At 38.3% G+C, this 19889-nt stretch overlaps 2 protein-coding genes across 3 annotated transcripts in view; one reads left to right on the top strand and one right to left on the bottom strand.

Moving 5' to 3' along the window:
* SASS6 (SAS-6 centriolar assembly protein) overlaps positions 1-6652 on the top strand; it is a 38948-nt gene extending 32296 nt beyond the window's left edge. Inside the window, exons 15-17 of the mRNA XM_019629350.1 lie at positions 2717-2814; positions 4971-5065; positions 5165-6652. Coding sequence (XP_019484895.1) covers positions 2717-2814; positions 4971-5065; positions 5165-5271 — 300 coding nt within the window. The 3' untranslated portion in view covers positions 5272-6652. The remainder of the gene's footprint in view (positions 1-2716; positions 2815-4970; positions 5066-5164) is intronic.
* A 1760-nt stretch (positions 6653-8412) lies between these two features.
* The window catches only part of SLC71A1 (solute carrier family 71 member 1), a 32324-nt gene continuing 20847 nt past the window's right edge, over positions 8413-19889 (bottom strand). Inside the window, exons 8-12 of one of the 2 annotated variants that reach the window (XM_019629353.1) lie at positions 19229-19300; positions 13054-13166; positions 11816-11913; positions 10886-11049; positions 8413-9760 (exon numbers count right to left, since the gene is read on the bottom strand). In XM_019629353.1, coding sequence (XP_019484898.1) covers positions 9554-9760; positions 10886-11049; positions 11816-11913; positions 13054-13166; positions 19229-19300 — 654 coding nt within the window. In that variant the 3' untranslated portion in view covers positions 8413-9553. The remainder of the gene's footprint in view (positions 9761-10885; positions 11050-11815; positions 11914-13053; positions 13167-19228; positions 19301-19889) is intronic. The other variant, XM_019629354.1, reaches the window with a different exon arrangement.

Here is a 19889-nt window from a genome sequence, read left to right as displayed (position 1 = left end):
CTGTTGTTTTGTTCTTCAGTCTAGTTGTGGAGGACGTTGCTTCACTGGCCCAAGTTGGCACCATCATTGTGCTCTTCCCGGGTGAGGCAGATCAGTTGCCGGCTTCTGGGATCCAAACGGGGGCCCTCTGGCGTCCCAAGCCAGCCCTTAACCAACGTGCCACTCGACTGGCCCCAGAGAATTTCTTATTTTAGATGTTGAATTTTTCATCTCTAGATGTTTCATTTCATTCTTTTTATATTTTCCATTTTTCTCATGCTTTTGATTTCCATTAAATTCTTGTTTGTAGTTATAATTGTTGTAATATCTATGTTCTTATTCTATCATGTCTATTGTTTCTGGATCTGTTTCTATTGACTGATTTTTCTTGGTATGAGTTTAATTTTCCTACTCATTGTCATTTGTAGTAATTTTTGATAGTATGTGGAACATTGTCAGTGTTGCATTGTTGATTGTCTGGATTTTGTTATCTTCCTTTAAAGAGTGACATGTATTTAAGTTACTTGTGAATACCTTTAATCCCTTTGAAGTTTTTTTGTTTTTTGTGTGTTTTTTTCCTTTAGCTTTATTATGGTGCATCTGAAGTAGCTATTATTCTAGAGATAGTGCAGCCCTGGTACGAAGCTGTGAATCTTCATGGCTCTCCACTGAGTTCCCTAAGTGATTGCCGAGGACTCTGTACTTTGTTTCCGTGATTATGAACCTTGGAAATTCATTCAGCTTAAAACTCCCGTCTCTACTTGCACAGTCTTATGGAGTTTTACCCTATGCACGTGCCAAGTACTCGGCAAAAACTCAGGGGTGCCCACGTGCAGATTTCCAGATCTTGTTCTCTGTACAGCTCTTTTTATCAGAACTCTGCCCTATAACCTCCAGCCACTCTAACTTCTCCATTGAGCAGTTATGTTCTCTCTGTTTCCTGCAGTCAGGAAGTGTCTCCAGTTAGAAAGCTGGGTTGATTATGGAGATCACATTTCTTTCAGAGATCACGGTCCTGCACTACCTGTTGTCCAGTATTAGAGAACATTCTTTTTGTGTATTTTGTCTAGTTTTTTTATTATTTATGATTGGTGGCTGGAAACTATATTATATATTAATCTGATACTCTCTTAATTTTCCTCACTCTTGCATGTTTACTTTCTATAAGGAATATTAAAATCATCTTGTCTTGCTTTTCAAAAATCCTGTTTGTGTTTAATGTTATGTTCAACATGTAATTGATGTAGAGCAGCGGTTCTCAGCCTTCCTAATGCCGCGACCCCTTAATACAGTTCCTCATGTTGTGGTGACCCCCAACTATAAGATTATTTTCGTTGCTACTCTATAGCTGTAATTTTGCTACTGTTATGAATCGTAATGTAATTATCTTTTTGTTTTCTGATGGTCTTAGGCGACCCCTGTGAAAGGGTGGTTCGTCCCCCAAAGGGGTCGCGACCCACAGGTTGAGAACCGCTGATGTAGAGAGAGGTGATATTTTTAGAATATTGAACCTTGATAGTCAAGTACAGCAGCATTTACCTTTCTAATTTATAATTTTACCCTATTATGCTAGCATCTGTCTATGTGTATTTTATTAGGAGTTTTTACCAAAACCAGATATTTATTGTTTTCTTGTACCTTTTGTTTTTGTATGCAAGTAGTCATGAGTTTGGTTCTTTGATCTATTAGTATGGTGATTTATGTTTATGCATTACCTATTTTAATCCCATTTACGCATTCCTGGTATGAAACCCACTCAGTCAGTCATTATTACTTTAAATATATTGCTACATCTTCTATGCTGATATTTTGGTATGGACTTTTACATAGATTCTTGCCTTTCGATTATTTCAAAATTCAAATTCCTAGCCCTCATTTAGAATTCTTAAATAAATATGACAGACTTTCAAAATTCTTGAAAAGGGAAGAATTCTCAAAATGCATGAGGTAAATGCATTATTGTGAAAATTGGTTCCTTTTAGCACTATAACACTTATTTAAATGTACGAGTGTCCGGGCCGGCCGAGTGGTGCGTTGGTTAAGAACTGGCTTGGGACACCAGAGGGCCCCGGTTCGGATCCCACATATGAGGGCCAGTGGCACTGCCCTCTATAGCTAAGATGCTGAACAACAGCTTAACCTGGAGCTGGGCTGCCGTGAGTTGCCGGCGACGGCGTAGGTTGAAGCCCCTGTGGCAGTGGGTTGCCATGGGCTACCGTGTGTAGCCAGCAGCCAGCATGAGCGGCCAGCAGCCGCCGTCTGATCTGCCTCACCCAGGAAGAGTGCAGTGATGGTGCCAGCTTGGGCCAGTGAAGCAACGTCCTCCACAACTAGACTGAAGAAAAAAAAGACAGCGACTTGTCTGTTCCCCTTCCCCCAATTCCCTAGCAGTGTTCCCATCTCCCAATTCCCCAATAAAAATCTTAAAAATAAATGAATAAATAAAAAATAAAAATAAATGTATGAGTGTCCATGTTTTTGTTTCAAAATAATCATTACAGGACTCATTTTTGTGCTGTTTATCTTGCTTATAAGACAGGAACTTGTTTTGTCAAGGAGAAATAGGACTCTTTTTACTAAATCTTCTCAATAAAATGTGCTTTGTTATAAACTATAGGTTGAACCTGTACTTCTGTGGTCTAGATTTATCAGAAAAATAATTTAAACATCTGTCTCCCTATAGAACTGCTTTAGTTCTCACTAATTCGGTTACATGAAATGTTTTCTGTCTTCACAGGTTCATTTTAACTTGCAGTTTACAAAACCAAATACATCATTAGGAGATGTTCAGTCAGGAACAACTGTTAGTATACCTTGCTCAACTGATAAGGAAAAGTAAGTACTGTTGACATAAAATTTAATGTTTGCAATTTTGAAAGTCATCTTTAAGAATTTTTATTAGTGCTTGAAAACTATGATGCCTGCTTACTTATGTGACATTTTAAGTGGATGTTCAGTGGAACCTAAGTTGAGTCACTTTTAGTCTTTTAGTTATGAGATGTTTCTTTTTTTTTTTTTTTTTTAACTGAGCTATCCTGCCACCTGTTGGCAGCTCAGCAGCTGCTCGGCTCAGGCCGGGACTTGAACCGCTGTTGCTCAGTTTTTTTTTTGTTTTTTGTTTTTAATAGCTGAGCCATCCTGCCACCTGTTGGCAGCTCAGTGGCAGCTCAGCTCGGGCCGGGACTCGAACTGCTGTTGCTCAGAGCTCACACTCTTGAGTGAGCTCTTAACCAACTGAACCACTCGGCCAGCCCTCATATTTTTTAAACTGTAGATATATAGTAAATATTTACAGTTAGATATATAGTAAAATTTTATTTTTTATAAAAGATTTTTCTACATAACTGAAGATCCCCTTTCAAATATTCTTGGACAAGTAGATAGAAATCTTTTTAATTCCTAGTATTCAGCTGTTTTTGTTTTTCTGTATGGCTGAGTCTACCTTTCAAAGCTCTCTGTTTTTTCTGCATAATTGCTTCCAGTGTAAAGTAATCTGAGAAACCAGCAAGTTAAACTGCTAGAATTCCTTGGTGTAAATAAGAGTTAAAAAAAAAAAAAAAAAAGGTTTATCAGATTGTCCCATAGCTAACATAAATGAGCTTTAATGCCTATTTGTGACTTCTGTTTTCCTACTCAAAGATTCCTTCCTGTTTTATAGATCTTAAACAGGTCTTTCATAATGAAGTTTGTTGAATCAGTAAGTTGTAGCTGAATTAAACAACTCACATACGCACAATTGTCTCCCTAGGTAACTTTCATGTTTGTAATATTTTCTTACCATTCATTATGCTTCCTTATTTACTTAAAATGTAATGGCTTTAAGACCTGTTGGCTGGCACTTATTATCATGAGCTGTCACCCTCCCAATATATTTCAAATTAAATTACTAATATGGCTCAAAGAGGCTTCTCATCTGAACTTTCTTGCCTCTATTCATTGGCTCTTCTAAAATTGCCACCAAGATGAGTATTAAAATAGTTTGTGAGCCTCCTTTCTTTAAAAAGGTCAGAATTCTTTGAGGTCCTGAAACGTATATATTTGTTATACTTAATCTCATACTTGTACAAGAGACAGCACCTGGAATTCATATTTAATTACATCATACACAACAAAAGCAATTTTATTTGCAGAAAATATGACGATCATATTTACAGTATAAAATAAGGTATTGTCTGAATTTTGTCTGTTTAGAACTGGTGTGTTCTTTTATTTATTGTCAGCTAGTAAAAAGTGGCAGTGGGCTTCAGCAGTTAAAGAAAAAACATTAAAATTGAAAAAATACCTATTCTACCTACTTTAATTCTTTTCTGAAAATTGGGAAAAGACCATCATTTAATTTTAAAGTTATATTGTTTTGCAAGAGCTTTTAATTTGTTACAAGTATACTAATAGAAATTGTTAACACTGGACAGATTTAGAAAGGGGAAAAGTACAACTATAGACATAACGTGGTTTTTTTTTTTGAAATTTCGTATTTGTATTCATCTACCAGAATTCCTATTGATACAGTGTGTATTAATAATAGTGACAACTTGGAAGTACTCTAACATTTCGAAGAGCTTTTGGTCAAAGAAAAAAGAAATTCATTTTAAATATAGGATGAGATAGGAAATAAACAATATTAATATTCTGAAGGCATGCACATGTATATTGTTCTTGCATCACATATCAGTTATGTACTGTTTAAAATTTTATAGTACTCATAGAATGTTCATTTCTCCCACATGCCTTATACTAACTTTTAGAATTTTTAGTTTTGCTTATTATAATTTACTTTTTACTGGGAAAAAGGGTACTTTGGCTTATATATAGATTATTTGCTTAAGAAAGCAGTGAAGAATGTGATTTTTTTTGAGCAAAGCTGTAAATATAACTTACCTTATGTATAGCGCATATATATATATATATATATTAAATAAACATTCAAAATTAACTACTGAAGAGAAAATTAGACTTTGTTTTAGAAAAGTAAATTCTGTTTTCCTTTTGAGTGGTGAAAATTTAGGGCTGGAATCCAAATATCTGAAGAAAAGGGAAGACAGCATTCCTTTACGTGGGCTCAGCCAAAATCTCTTCAATAATCCAGGTGAGAAGACATTTCTGAAATAGATTGTTCTCTGTGGTTTAAATAAATGTATGTATAAAGACTGGAGTGAATATAATCTTTTTTTGTCTTCATTTACAGACCATCAAAAAGATGGCACGTTAGCAGCATTACAGACATCCTCAAAACCAACAGCGCTCCCTTCTGCATCTTCAGCATATTTCCCTGGACAGTTACCCAACAGCTAATCCTAGGGCCATCTTTTACTTTTTATTGAAATTTTAGAAATTCAGTTAGTTTCAAAATATATAAACAGCATTAACAGATCAAATCCTAAACAAGCAAGTTTCAAAGTTTACTTGAGCAACTATATGAGATTGTTTGGATCTTTTAAGTACTGCTGTCATTATGACAGACAGTTTAGAGGAGCAAACTTGTACCGTACTTGAGAACTGGTGAAGATTCGGAGAAATGACACTCTTTAGTTTGTGAGCATGGCATTTTATAGAATAATAGTATGAACTTTATTAAACTAATCCTTAGAAGTTCTTACAAATTCTAAGGAAAGAGTTGATCTTTATAAGGGACATTCTAATCATATTGAATATCTGTGTTAATCAAACTTGTTCAGATGTAATAGGAAACCAAAGAATGCTAATAATTCATTTTATCATCTTCATTGGTAAAATAAGTTTTAAATTTGCCACCTAAGAATTATGAGGGAAGATGATTATCTCCTATCTTATGTTATCAATGATATATACAGTAAAGGGAAAAGTCCTAAAATTACCTTAAATGAATTAAATCTTCATAACAGGTCATTTTCCTTGAAACACTTAAATGAGCTATTGAATAAGTGTATTAGTTAATTTTGATAAATTTGTTATACAAGTAACTGATAGTTATTTACATGGCCAGATTAGGTATAAAGTGCTTTAGTCATTTGAGCTGCAAAGTTTATAGGATTTTATTGCTTCCTGAAGTCTATACCCATCCAATTTTTCTTTCATTTGGAGTTTTATTTTTTTATGCAATTAAATCTGTATTAGTGGGATTTTGTTTTAAAAATTAGTACTATACAAAATCTATATTATAAGAGCATCATGAATATTCATTGTATTTGTTTTTTTATTTCAAAATGGGTTTAATGTTTGCTTAATAAAGTAAGCAAAATGAGTAACTTAGAAGTTAAAACTTTCTTCTCTTCCCTGTAAGTTTCAAGTAAGAATTGTTCCTTGGAAAAAATTAGGTGGTTGTTAAAATTCACCCAGAATCATAGGGCCCCATTTTTTCCTGTTGACAACCATCCAATAGAGTAGCATTCTCTTAAGAAATGTCTAAATCAATTTTTCCTTGCAAAGATTGTTAATGCTCATATGACCTTTTAAAAATTATTTCCAAGGACCATATTATACAGATGAGACATTTGAAGATATTAATGACATACCAGCAGTTCCATGGTAAGACAAAGAATCTTTGCTAATTTCTTAATGAAGCCATGATATTGAGTCTTAAACTTGAAACTGTGCTGGCAATTGCAAGCCATCTTCAAAAGGGAACTAATCTGGGCCGGCCGAGTGGCGCGATGGTTAAGAACCGGCTTGGGACGCCAGAGGGCCCCGGTTCGGATCCCACATATGAGGGCCAGTGACACTGCCCTGATGTGCCTCACCTGGGAAGAGCACAATGATGGTGCCAACTTGGGCCAGTGAAGCAACGTCCTCCACAACTAGACTGAAGAACAAAATGATGGCAACTTGTCTGCTCCCCTTCCCCCAATTCCCCATCACTGTTCCCATCCCCCCAGTTCCCCAATAAAAAATCTTAAAAAAAAAGGGAACTAATCTAAAAAATGTATAACTATTATTAGGCAGTGACTTTATATATAGTTCTTTCCTCATTTAGATAAACTACATTAGTAAGAATACTTGGTTACAATAACTTGAAAGCACTTATAATCTGGAAAGAAGCCTGCTGGCAATATTATAATTTGTTCTTGTAAATACTATGTCATATATAGATACACAAACACACACACACACACACAGAGGATGCCAAAAAAATATATATATACACATTTTTTGTTTCTATTTTTTTTTTTATTGGGTAAGGAAGGGAACAGTGTTGGGGAATTGGGGAAGGAAAAGATTGTGTTTTTCCAGGACCTGTCAGCTCCAGTTCAAGTTGTCCTTCAATTTTAGTTGTGAAGGGCGCAAGCTCAGCTCCAAGTCCAGTCACCACTTTTAATCTAGTTGCTGGGTGGGTAGCATAGTCCACCATCCCATGCAGGAGTCGAACCGGCAGCCTTGTTCAGAGCATGCACTGTCACCAGGTGAGCCATCCGGCCGGCTGTTGGCAGCTCAGCTCAGGCGCAGCTCACTGGCCCTTGTGAGAATTGAACCAGCGAACGTGTTGGCTCAAAGCTTGCTCTCTTAACCAACTGAGCCACTCGGCCAGCCCTATACACATTTTAAGAAAGGAAAAAACTCTTCAAATTGTAAGACTCAATATATACCGATAACAAAAGATGAATACAAGTCGTGTATACATTTTTTGGCACTCCGTATATAGAGCGAGAGGGTGCCAAAAACTGTATACACATTTTAAGAAAACTGTTATTAAAGTTGTAATAATATATACCAATAACAAAAGATGAATACAAGTCACGTTGACTTCTGCAATTACAAGAGGTGCTCAGAGTGGTTACCATCAGTGTCCAGACACTTCTGATTAGTGAATTACTGCTTGAGCAATGTTGACCAATGTGTCCACTTATATACATTTTTTGCCTCCCCACCCCCTTGGGGGGGGGTGTGTGTGTATAAAAAAGTTTATGGACAGGGTTTGGATGGGATACATGACATACAAGTCTCTTTTTTTTAAAACTTATGTAAAATTAGAATTTCCAAAAGATAGGATAGAGACCACTTTGGTATTAACCTGCTCAAGACTTTTTTTTGTATTAGATGTGATATGTATATATATAATGAGAGAGAGAGAGAGAGAGACTTTTGAATGTGCTAATTCTTTGCTCTACCTCTTAAAGTTTTATTTGAAATTGTTTTGCAGTGTAAATTATACATGTGTTAATCAAAATGTTACATTTAATGATTTCTGCAAACTGAGCTTGGTTAGTAAATACTATTTCGGGAATATGATATGTAAAAAGTATATAAAAACAAATAGGATTGCTTTACAACATCCCTGCTTAGAAAACTACTTCATTAATTTATGGAATAAGTTTTCATTTCTTTGTCTTCCTTCTATAGTGAAGGAAAAGAAATGGATTAAAAGAGAGAAGGTATAAATTTTTGATTTGTTACTGTAAAAATGATTGTTAACAAAGCCAAAACAGGCCCTATAGGGAATCACAGATCAAGACTTTCTTTAAAAAAAAATCATTAAAATATTTAATTTTATTAACAGAATATTTACATTTCTTTTAAGACCTATTTAACCATAGTGAATGTTCCAAGTTTAAAAAGCATTAAGCAATAACCACACACAAGATGAAAACAGTGTAAACTATACAATACTTTATGTACAATTTTTACAAAGTAACACTTTTTTAAATAATATAACTGGACACAAAAATATACACTTTAGAGAAATTCACATCAGTAATTGTATAAAGCTCTCTTCTAGGGTCCTGAAAATTTAGGACAAACATTAGCTCTGTAAATAAAGTGTTACTGTGACAGTCCTGAAAGGCCACTATATATATTTATCTACATATAGATATCACATTGACATTTTCAAGGCTACCAGCTTTACTATATAAATTTTAGATTATGTATTCAAGTGTTGAGGTTCTTATGATTATGCAAACAGTAAAAGAATAGTGGTGTAAGTAGCTGAGGAACAAATTCGAGCCAATATGTGGATTTACAGGCTCTAAACACCCCAACTTAAATCTACATGGCTGATATTTAAAAAACAGTAGTTACTAATGTTTAAAATAAAACTACTACAAACAGGCTTGAAACATGATTCAGATTTAGTACAATTTTCTTAAGCATTTTTTTAATGCAAACAATTCATTTACCATTTCTTTCCTTTAGTGCATCTGCATTAAGGCTTTGAATTATTTGACCCAGTTTTTACAATAATAAAATCTGCCTCAAGGTTTTACAATGTTAAAACGAACAGGTCTACAACTGTACTATCTATTCTGTCTCACTGCGAGTCAGCATAAATAGAGTTAAAGCTCAACACCTGAAGGAAATGGTAGCAGAGACATTGCTAGTATCTAAGAAGTTACATATAGTTTTTAATTAAAGGATGTGTAATAAAACAACAGCTTAGTGGCAAGAAATTGGTGCTAATAAACAAAAGGTTTCTTTTCAAAAAGAAACTGTAACATCTTTGGAAAACTGTCCGGTTCTTCTTTAGTTCCCACGGAGTTCATGCAGTTACATTTCTTAAGACAATCTTAAAAGTACATTGTAGATGGAACTGGAATGTGCATCCACGACTACAGGTGAAGCTGAGACCTGGGTGCTGACAGAAAAGTCTTCCTGATTTCTGTCGTCACACATTTGTGTCCTGGAGTAAAGGTTCTTTGGCCTCTCCTGGCGCCTGTGTACTATGAGGATGGCTGTGACTGCCGCAGTGCTTTCGCCAGCTGCTGGACCGTAAGCTTAAGTTGGTATGTTCTGGAATAAACAAGGCAACAAGCAGAGCCAGCAGCACCGAACAGGCTCCAAAGAGAAAGGGGGGGCCAGGGATGATGGAATTCTAGGGAAGAAAAACATAATGAGTATGATTTTTACACAAACATCTTTGCTCATAAGAAGAGACTACTTATCTTTTAGTAGCAACTGCTATGAATTACAAGCCAATGGCAACTCTTTCACCATTAAAGCCATAGTTAGAAAAACATTTCCTTTCAGGAGACAAGGGATACTATCATAGTGTTAATATAAAATTCTGGGGATACAGCGGTTTGAGTCCTGGCCCCAGCTGAGCTGCCAACAGGTGGCAGGATGGCTCAGCTAAAAAAAAAAATCTGGGGATAACTGACCCAAGAAACAGCCAAAATATTTTTTTGAAAACACCCTGTGCAAAAATTTATTGTCATTTGCAGCATAAAATTGGAACACACTCTATGAGCCTTCACTTACTTTGTCAGTTCAAGAGGAAAACAGGAAAGGAAGATCTCAAAACTAAAAAGTAGCATACAATGTTGACTACAGTAGCAGAATCAATGACCATTTTTCTTTGTTTAAAAAGTTAATTATACTAAGTGATTGAAAGCATGGAAAACATAATGTTGTGATTAAGAGAAATCAAACAGACCTTTGCTTAGCCCGAAATTACATTCATTCTTAGCAAAAACTCGTGCTGCCAGTTTTACCTGTAGAGCCCACAAATGTTTGCGTTTAAAACTATAGTCTTAGCTAGTTAGAAGATTAGTGTAGGATTCTGCTAAATAAGGAAGCTGATGAGCAAGCAATCTGTACTAGCTAAAATGATGTTTGCCATTAACATGTTCCGTTGTCACAAGGGAAGTGCGGCAAACCAGTGAACAAAGGGGCTCGGCAGCAGCTGAGGGCGGGCTTGACCAGGAGACTCATCCGTTACAGGCGTCTCAGGAGAGACAGGAAGTACAGACAACCAGTTGTTACCTATGCCAATAGTGTAATGTGATAAATTGGAATATTTTAATTCTTGAGGGAAAAACAGTATGCAAAGCCAATTTCACAGAGGTGTATACAGGAGAACAGTCCCTCAGTCTTTGTTTTTCAAGCGTTTCAGTTGATTTAAAATATGTCACATGATAGCCTTCATGACCAAAAACCACCTATCATTTTTCAGTCCAGCCACATGACCTATATTTGTATGACATGAATGACAAATCACCTGTTCAGAGTGGTGCTGTGGGCTTGTGTTCGCTCCCAAGTCTGTTCCTGTCATTGGCAGTTCTTTGAGTTCCACATGGAATATATAGAAAATGAATCCATAGAGAGCTGGTCCCAGACCATTGCACAGCCCTCGAATTCCTGTTATCATTCCTTGAACGACACCTAAATTATTGAAATAAATGATCTTTTATTACACTGCTGATTTTTTTCCTACCCTAGAGCCAGTACAAATCATCTAAAACCAAAGATTTTATCAGACACTACCAATTTACTGCAATGGCATTAAAAATTACTTAGAGGCCATCAGCTCTACAAAGTGTAAAAATCCATCTGATGCAAATGTGAGCTCAGGTACACCCATACGGAAGTCCAATGTAGAAACAAGTGGACAGAAGCACTTTCCTTTTCGCTGGCTAACAATCAGGCATGAGTTCACAAGCACAACTGTTAAAAACTGTCCCCAAGCAGCTACCTAAGTCCTCATTTAATCAAATACAGGCTCTTTTTATAGTTTTATATTTATCTCTGGGTTCTTCTCTCAAATTTAAACTGCAACTTGCTTTCCTTCCTCATTTATCAAGTGGTCATTGTCATTCTTTTGTAACACCTTTTTTTTCCTTATGACTAGATATCCTTTTCAAAGAATTATCAGCATTTCAAGAATTAAATGTTCCCACCACAAAGGACAAGACAATAAAAATGTTTGCCATGTCTTTAGATAACTGAACCTGTAAGATTTAATAAAAGGGTTATGAGTGTACCCGCAGGTGGCTAACATATAGCAAATAAGTGGTTAATGAATATAAGGTGGCCACATACTCAAAGTGAGAAACAAGGCTATATATATATCCACCTAAGGAGAAAGAACACCGGATGAGAATATTCTGCCTTTTAAGTCGTTATCACCAATTCCTATCAACTCGAGTACCTTGTTGGTCAGCATCAGCAGTTCGTGAGACGAGTGCACTGACAGCTGGGAAGGTAATGCTGGACATGGCTGCTACAGCCCCTGCAGCCCACATCATCCTGTAATCAAAACCAGCAAAATAAGTCACTCATGTCCTCCACTGTGCCTGGATAGGGGCAACACTGCTTAATAACAGTACCTACATTTTTCCATTGGGTCTCGGAAAGGTAAGTTAGGTCCTTGCCTTTTCCCTCCCTCTCTCCCTCCCTCCTTTCCTAACACTCACACGTCTAACTCTACCCCTTCTAGAAAACAGAAACAGCCATTTATTTACAGGGGCAGTGTGGGGTTTTAATATGCAATTGGGATGTCAAGTTACAAACTATAAAGGGACGGGTATTATTTCGGGGAGAGTGGTGGAGATATGTAGAGAATAATGCATAATACTTTTTTTGTATTATAAACATTTAATGTCTCCAAACATGTGAAACCAGTAACTCTTCAGCAAGACTTGTGGTTTAGAGAGAAGATACAACTGATTTGATTAAATCTTTGGATGCTCCTGTTTTAATATGTAAAAGAAATGTTTTAGATAAACTGTGAGCATCTTGTAAAAGCTAGACTAGAAAAGCAAATGTCCCTCAAAACACACCCAAGTCCAAACAGAGATGATGTGTTCAGCTGCATGAAACATTAGTGCAAACTGGAGCTGAGTCCTGTAACAGCTGAGGACAAAGGCGTCCCCATTCCCATCACCTCCCTGCAGGAAAGCAGTTTTCTCAGCATGAAGCCAGGGCCAAAACAACTGGACTTTTTCTCACATGCTTCCGGTTTGCTGACAATAATGAGCACTCTCTGGCATTACTCGATTTTTTCTTTCTAACCAGAAAAACAAAAAAGGTAAATAACACTAACTTTCAGGGCCTTGTTACTATGGGATTAGTAATTTTTCCTAATGACAAATTCATCTAGCTATTAAATGCTCATTAGAGATTCAAAGGCTCAATAATCTCGTTCAAAAACCCAACCTGTCACTTAGCTATACAATGCGCCACCTTTCTATCAAGTCATTCCAGAATATACAAATATACAAGCAAGAGATCTGTATTATATACATTTTGAGAGGAAAAAAAAAACATAGTAAGAGACAGACTGAAGTTTATGCCTTAGTTGAAAAGCAAATAAATACAAAAATGTCGATTATACCTTAAAATGAAAAAAACACAAACAAGAATTTTTGAAAAAAAAATTATACCTACCAAGGTTCTGAACCGAAACCATACCATGCCAGCTGTAATATTTGAAATCCCAGACCCAATAAAATGGTATTCTTGTTTCCAATTGACCTCATAAGTAAACTCAAGACTATGGTCTGGGAAAAAAGAAAAACCAAAATGGCTTGTCAGAATACAAAACTTTTTAAAACTAAAAAAATATTTGGTGACTTCTTTCAACCTATAATAAAAGAACTATTATACTTTTCTACATTTTAGCTTTTCAGCAACAATAACCCTGAATATATCCAGGTCACAGAAGCATATGAAAGGTCCCTCTGCTGACAGAGCCAGATTCCGGGGAAAAGTTAGAAAACTGAAAAGTTAGAAAACGCAAATAGAAAGGTGAACTTTCTGTTCAGTACATTTCTACTGAGCACCACTTAGAAGTTAAAACAGTAGGGCCAAAGAGTTCTAACTAAGGATTTGGAGCTCCTGTTCTAGTGTTCTGGGTTTTATAGATCCAAGTTATCTGAAATGCTTGCTCCCCCAACTAAAAACTTCAACAGTATAATGATTCATACATCCTTCACTTAACCTATTTCTCACATGATGCTTTACGAATAGTAAGTCAGTTTAACAAATGTGATTTGGGAGAAGTGTAATAACTAGGAACACAGCCTGGATCATGGCGATTCTTGGCTCTAACCGTGGCCTGAGCAAGTCACTTTACTTATCTAAGACTCAGTTTTGTCTCGTACAAAGTGGCAATAATAGTACCTACTTCAAAACTGCCATGTGAACTTAGCCGATGTGGACATCAAGTGCTTAGCATTGTGACTGGCACATAATATTTAATAAACAATAGTATGAGTTGATGGATTTTCCTGCTTCTCCTTTCAAAGCTAATAGAAATTCTGCAATGATTTGGGGACACTGGAAAATATATATTGCTATTCTAATTAAAGTATTAAATATACCATACGATAGATAGAAAGTCCATTGAGGAAGAAGTGAAAATAATACAGGAAATCACTATTTGATGACTCGCTGACACTACACTCACAATCAATTATAAATTTAAACTGAAACAATCATTTAAGAGTTGAATCCGATTTAACCACAAGCCAGTAGAAAGCAAATGATTCTTTTTTTTTTTAAAGATTTTTATTGGGGAATTGGGGGGATGGGAACATTGCTGGGGGAATTGGGGGAAGGGGAACAGACAAGTTGCTGTCGTTTTTTTTTGTTCTTCTATCTAGTTGTGGAGGATGTTGCTTCACTGGCCCAAGTTGGCACCATCATTGCGCTCTTCTCTGGCGAGGCAGATCAGTCGCCAGCTTCTGGACGGCCGCTCACTGCGGCTGCTGGCCGCTCACGCTGGCTGCTGGCCACACACGGTAGCCCATGGCAATCCACTGCCACAGGGACTGCAGCCCACGCCGTCGCCGGCGACTCATGGCAGCCCAGCTCCAGGTTGAGCTGTTGTTCAGCATCTCAGCTGCGGAGGGCAGTGTCACTGGCCCTCATATGTGGGATCCGAACCGGGGCCCTCTGGCATCCCAAGCGAGTTCTTAACCATCGCGCCACTCGGCCGGCCCGCAAATGATTCTTTGAAGGATTCTTAATTAGGAATCATAACTTTGTTCTCTGAAATTTTCCCTTAAATCAAGTGAGCATAAGACTGAGTTCCAAAAGGCATGGAACTTTGTTGGATTACATTCTTCAACCACAGCCACAAAAGGGAACTCACCCAGAGTAAGCAGTTAGCAAAGAAAAACCTGTATATACGATGCTCTTTAACTGGAGATACTGATTTCCCCCTTGAGGATAGGGGCTGTTTTCTCATCTTTTATCACCAGTACCTAGTGTAAGTGTGGAAGCATGTGTGATTTTAAATGCCAATATTCTCAACTCAATAATAATGGAACAAATTACTTAATGTATACAGTGTACAAGACAGGAAAAAAGTTAGGGTCCCTTAATTTTAGTATAACTCATTCTGAGCATGAGAGAACGAAGTCCCAAAGGTTCAATGACATGAATTAAATAAGCACGATGACACAGCTAAGTAATAGTTAACTCACATCAGCTTTGGTTAGTCATGCCCTACTGCTATTCTAAGTCTGTCAACAGGTCAAAGTTCTGGTCAGCAAAAACAGATGACCTCACAGTGGAGAAAAGACAGACATAAGCGTACTTATTGAACAAGATAATTCCAGGTTGTAGCTGCTATAAAGAAAAACAGCGTGACAGAGGTGCTGCTTGAACCTGGATGGGCAGGGAAGGCCTTTCTGAAGCAACATCTGCGGTGACAGCTGAAGGGGAGGAGGGAGTTATGTGAGTGTCTAGGAGAAGAGCGCACTCCAAGTGGGGGTAAGAGCGAGAGCAAAGGTCCTGGACTGGAGTGTACGAGTAACATGGAGAATGGAGGAACATGAGGTCATGTTCAGTCTAGATCACATTGTGGTAGCAATGGAAAGTGAATTTTAAAGAGCTATGATTCAATCTCCACTTTACAAAAATTCTGCTGGGTGGCAAACGAGCCGTAGGAGACAGCTATGGAAGCAGAGAGCCAGGACGGAGGCTACTGCCACGGCCAGACTGGGTTCCTAGAACCGGGGACGGTGAGAACGGCTCTGAGGCAGGTTACTGAGACAGAGGTGACAGACAGGAGATACCATGGGATGGACTGGGTGTGGGGTAAGGGGAAAGAAACGAATCCAGGACACCTAGTTTTCTGGCCCCAGCAACTGAGAGGTTGCTGATGCCACTGAAGGAGATGAGCAGCCCTGGAGGAAACAAGACAGATTCCAGGTTTGGCCATGGCAAGTCTGAGGTGCCAGCAGATGTGTTAGAAAGGAGCTCAGGAATTGGCTGGCGTGCATCCGAGAATCACCAGCATATAGAAGACTACATGAGAGCACCGAGGAAGAGAAACACGTAGACCTAACTATATCCATGCACTTATGTGAACATTTATTTAGTGCAAGTGTTATGAATCCATGCCTACTGGTGCCAAGAAAGTGATGGGACCTATGGCAAACCAGAGTACAGGCCCCACAAAGGACAATAACCACTTGGCTCCCACTGGAAGGTGGGTCTGTCCGGTGCTACCAGATCTAATTTTGGGGGAGAAACTACATATCCCGATTTTCATATAAACCTCCCAAATTTTTACATGCTTACTACTAATTTTTAAGGTTTTTAAAGCTGGAAAAAAAACCAAGGACCTCTAATTTAGCACCTGCTGGGTTGCAGGCACAGTGCAGTGTGCTAGAGTGACCAAGAAAAATGTGAGACAATCCTGACGTCACAATCTCCTGAGGTAAAAATAATCAGAAGTAAACAGGTAAAATCTATAATACAGTGTATCTGTACAATGATAGAGCTACACCAAGTCAATATGGGCACTCGGAGAGGGCTACTGAGGACGGAGGGAGGGAGGCAGCAAGGGCAGCAGCAACAGTGGCACAAGGGCGGGCAGGCAAACACACACACGAACGGCAGCCACAGCAGCTCTGGTCTTTCACTGGCCTGAGTGGTCAACGGGGCAAGTCATCCTCAAGTGTGTATTTCACATACATAAGAACACAAGATAATCTACCTTTTGGGCTCTATATATTATTAATATTTTAGTTCACATAATAACACAAAAATGCATTTATCAATATTTACAGTGAGAATACAAACTCCTATTCACTTGTTTTTTAACTAAGTTTCTCATTTTAAAATGTCATTTTTCCAGGCCGGCCAAGTGGTGCTTGGGATGCCAGAGGGCCCTGGTTCGGATCGCACATGTGAGGGCCAGTGACACTGCCCTCTACAGCTAAGATGCTGAACAACAGCTCCACTTGGAGCTGGGCTGCCATGAGTCGCCGGTGATGGCGTAGGCTGCAGCCCCTGCTGCAGTGGGCTGCCATGGGCTACCGTGTGTAGCCAGCAGCCAGCGTGAGCGGCCAGCAGCCGCAGTGAGTAGCCGTCCAGAAGCCGGCGACTGAACTGCCTCGCCCGGGAAGTGCGCAATGATGGTGCCAACTTGGGCCAGTGAAGCCACGTCTTCCACAACTAGACTGAAGAAAAAAACGACAGCAACTTGTCTGTTCCCTTTCCCCCAATTCCCCAGAGCTGTTCCCATCCCCCAATTCCCCAATAAAAATCTTAAAAAAAGAAAAAAAGTCATTTTTCATCTCAAAACCTATGTTTCTATGTAGGCCCCAAAGTGAAATGGTCATTTAAGTACCATATTCCTTGTGGACCATGTTTCTGTACTGACATCTGCTGTGCCTTCAACCCTTGCTGGGTTGTGGCTCCTTGCTGCTCACTCACAGAACCCTGGGCTGCAGTGCTCTCCAATACAAACCCAACTGTGCCCTCTCCTGCAGTCACGTCTGCCCTTCCAGATTCTGAGCTATTAGGGACTGGGGTCCATCTTGTCCCCCTTGTGTCAGCTGCCATCTGCTTAGTAGGGGGGAAGTTTCCTCTAAAGCACCTGCAACTCATCACTTGCGCTGTCCACAGTATTACTGCCTGAATTTAGTAATTGTCTACAGCTTCCATGATCAGTTAAGTATGAAACAGAACTTATAACCTTACAGCTATTAATCTCTCAATCGTCATTACAGCGAATGTTACCCTGTTCTCTTCATGAAATCTGAAACAAAATATTAGCAAATCTAATCTCAGCAATGTATGAAGAAGATAGTCCATTCATCATGACTAGGTTGGCTTTATCCCAGGTTTCAAGGTCGGCTTAACGCCATCAAGTTCTAGTCTTACTACTGGTACATTTGCCTGTGTGTTACACTTCAGAAAGGTGTTTTTTAAAAAAGCTATTTAATATGCAGACAACAACATATTTTCCTCCAAAGTTCAAGAGCACATTTCAGATAGCTGGAATGAATATTTAAATGCAATGTTTTTCCAGATCAAGGATTTTTCAGGATAAAACAAATTTAAAATAGTACTACTAATCTTCAATGCCACATGTATGCATGTGTGGGGCCACGAGGGAGGTATATTACAGAATTTAAACTTGAAGCTTATCACTAAACCTACCAAAAATTAATAAATAATGATATCTGCAGAAGGAGCCCTACTAAGAGATGGTCAAACATCCAAGAGTCCAATTAAACAGACTCTACCTTCCATTTTCTTAAAAGTAGAATGATAGAAAGCTGGGAAAAAGTGTTACATCATCTGCAGAGTCTAGAAAAAACAAAGCCAAATTTCAAGGAATGGGCAGGGGCTTATTCACAGAAAGGAGAAAGACTGAGTAAGAAAAAAGTTCTGATCATTAGAGAATTTCTAATGGATCGGAGATAGCTTGTAGACCATGATGAAATCTCTCCTAAAAAATCCAAATTCTTCTTCATCAAACATCCACTGGCTGCCGTCTGGGTTTCCCGATCCGTGCCTCCCTGTGATTCCTCAGCTCATCCCTCCAATGGCTTCCTGCTCTTCCTGACCAGTCTGCCGATGCCCTGCAAGGCCCCGCAGGGTCTGGTCCCTCCACCTCTCACTCCTAACAGTCTCTCGTTCACGCCTCCTGAGCCAGACCGGCACCCAGGCTGTCTCCTACACATGCCATGTACAGTCTCTCTGTAGTTCTATTTCCGTTTCTGCTGCTTACAATTCTCTTCCTTCAGGTAGTCCCATGGCTTCTTCCTCATTACTTGAGTCTCTGCTCAAATGTCATCTTTTATCAGCAAGGCCTTTCCAATCCTCCCAGAAAATAACACCCCGCCCCCCACATCCCCTGACCCTTTTTCTTTATAATCCTAAAACACCTGATACATTTAAGCTGACATTATTATTACTGTTCTGTCTTATTCCGTGAAAGTGTAATAACCTCGTCCACTGCTACATCCCCAGTGCCTGACGTACGGCAGGTATTCAGTAAGTATTTGTTGAATGAATGAATCAAAGTGAACAGAGCTAATACAAAAGTTCTGATTTTATGCAGGTGTACAACCTAGTATAAATCAATAAACTGTCTCCCTGGTGTATATGTCATATGTTCATTAATGTGTCGGTCCCAAAAAATCTTATCAATACTAGCTACCTAACAAAATTAAGTTTCTGAGCTTATAAACCACAGATCCTGACACTGGTGACTCCATACCAAGATACCATCATTTGAGTATCACCTGAGGCCCCATGTGGATGGCCAGACAGGGTCAACCTTCTATGGCATTACTTTAAATAAAAAGAAACTCACCTGTGCAATAATGGAAAGAATGCCAAGGACTGCTATAAATGCAGCAACACTTTCCGGTGAAAATTTCATTATCTAGAAGGTTTCCAGAAAAAGTTACATTAGCAAATAAAAAAGCACAGCAAATACCATATTAATGCAGCTACTTGTATATTAACATTAAATGGGCCAGGAAAAAAACCCCAAAACAACTTATTTATAACAGAAGAAGTCTTCAGAGGAAGAATCTGGCTTTCACTGAGAACCAAAATTATAACAAGGGTAAATATGTTAAAAATGATACCTGCTTAATTTAAGTTAAATAAATCTAAATCCCTTAGTTTAGATTTAGTAAATTGGAGACAGCTATCAAGCACAATCCATTTTTCAGATAAATATTGTACTGTTTTGTGCTTTTTACAGGTATTCAATCTCTGTGTAGTAAGGTTAATGTCAAGGAGAAAACAACTCATACTCTCCTTTAGCTAGCTGCTTTACTAACATATGCTCTAAATCACAAAGAAACTTCTGGAGCAGGTGAATGTATGAAAGCAACCCATCACTCCATAAACAACATAAGAACAAACTCAAACCACATACTGTGACAAGGAAAACTGTTTATCTTTCTGCTGAAGCGCAGTCTTAATAAGAGATGCATAAGGAACATCAGCCACACTAAACTGGA

This window comes from Hipposideros armiger, unplaced genomic scaffold, assembly GCF_001890085.2.
Source record: "Hipposideros armiger isolate ML-2016 unplaced genomic scaffold, ASM189008v1 scaffold_845, whole genome shotgun sequence".
Lineage (NCBI taxonomy): Eukaryota > Metazoa > Chordata > Mammalia > Chiroptera > Hipposideridae > Hipposideros > Hipposideros armiger.
Note: the sequence above shows the minus strand (reverse complement) of the source record. Positions and strands in the feature narration are given on the sequence as shown.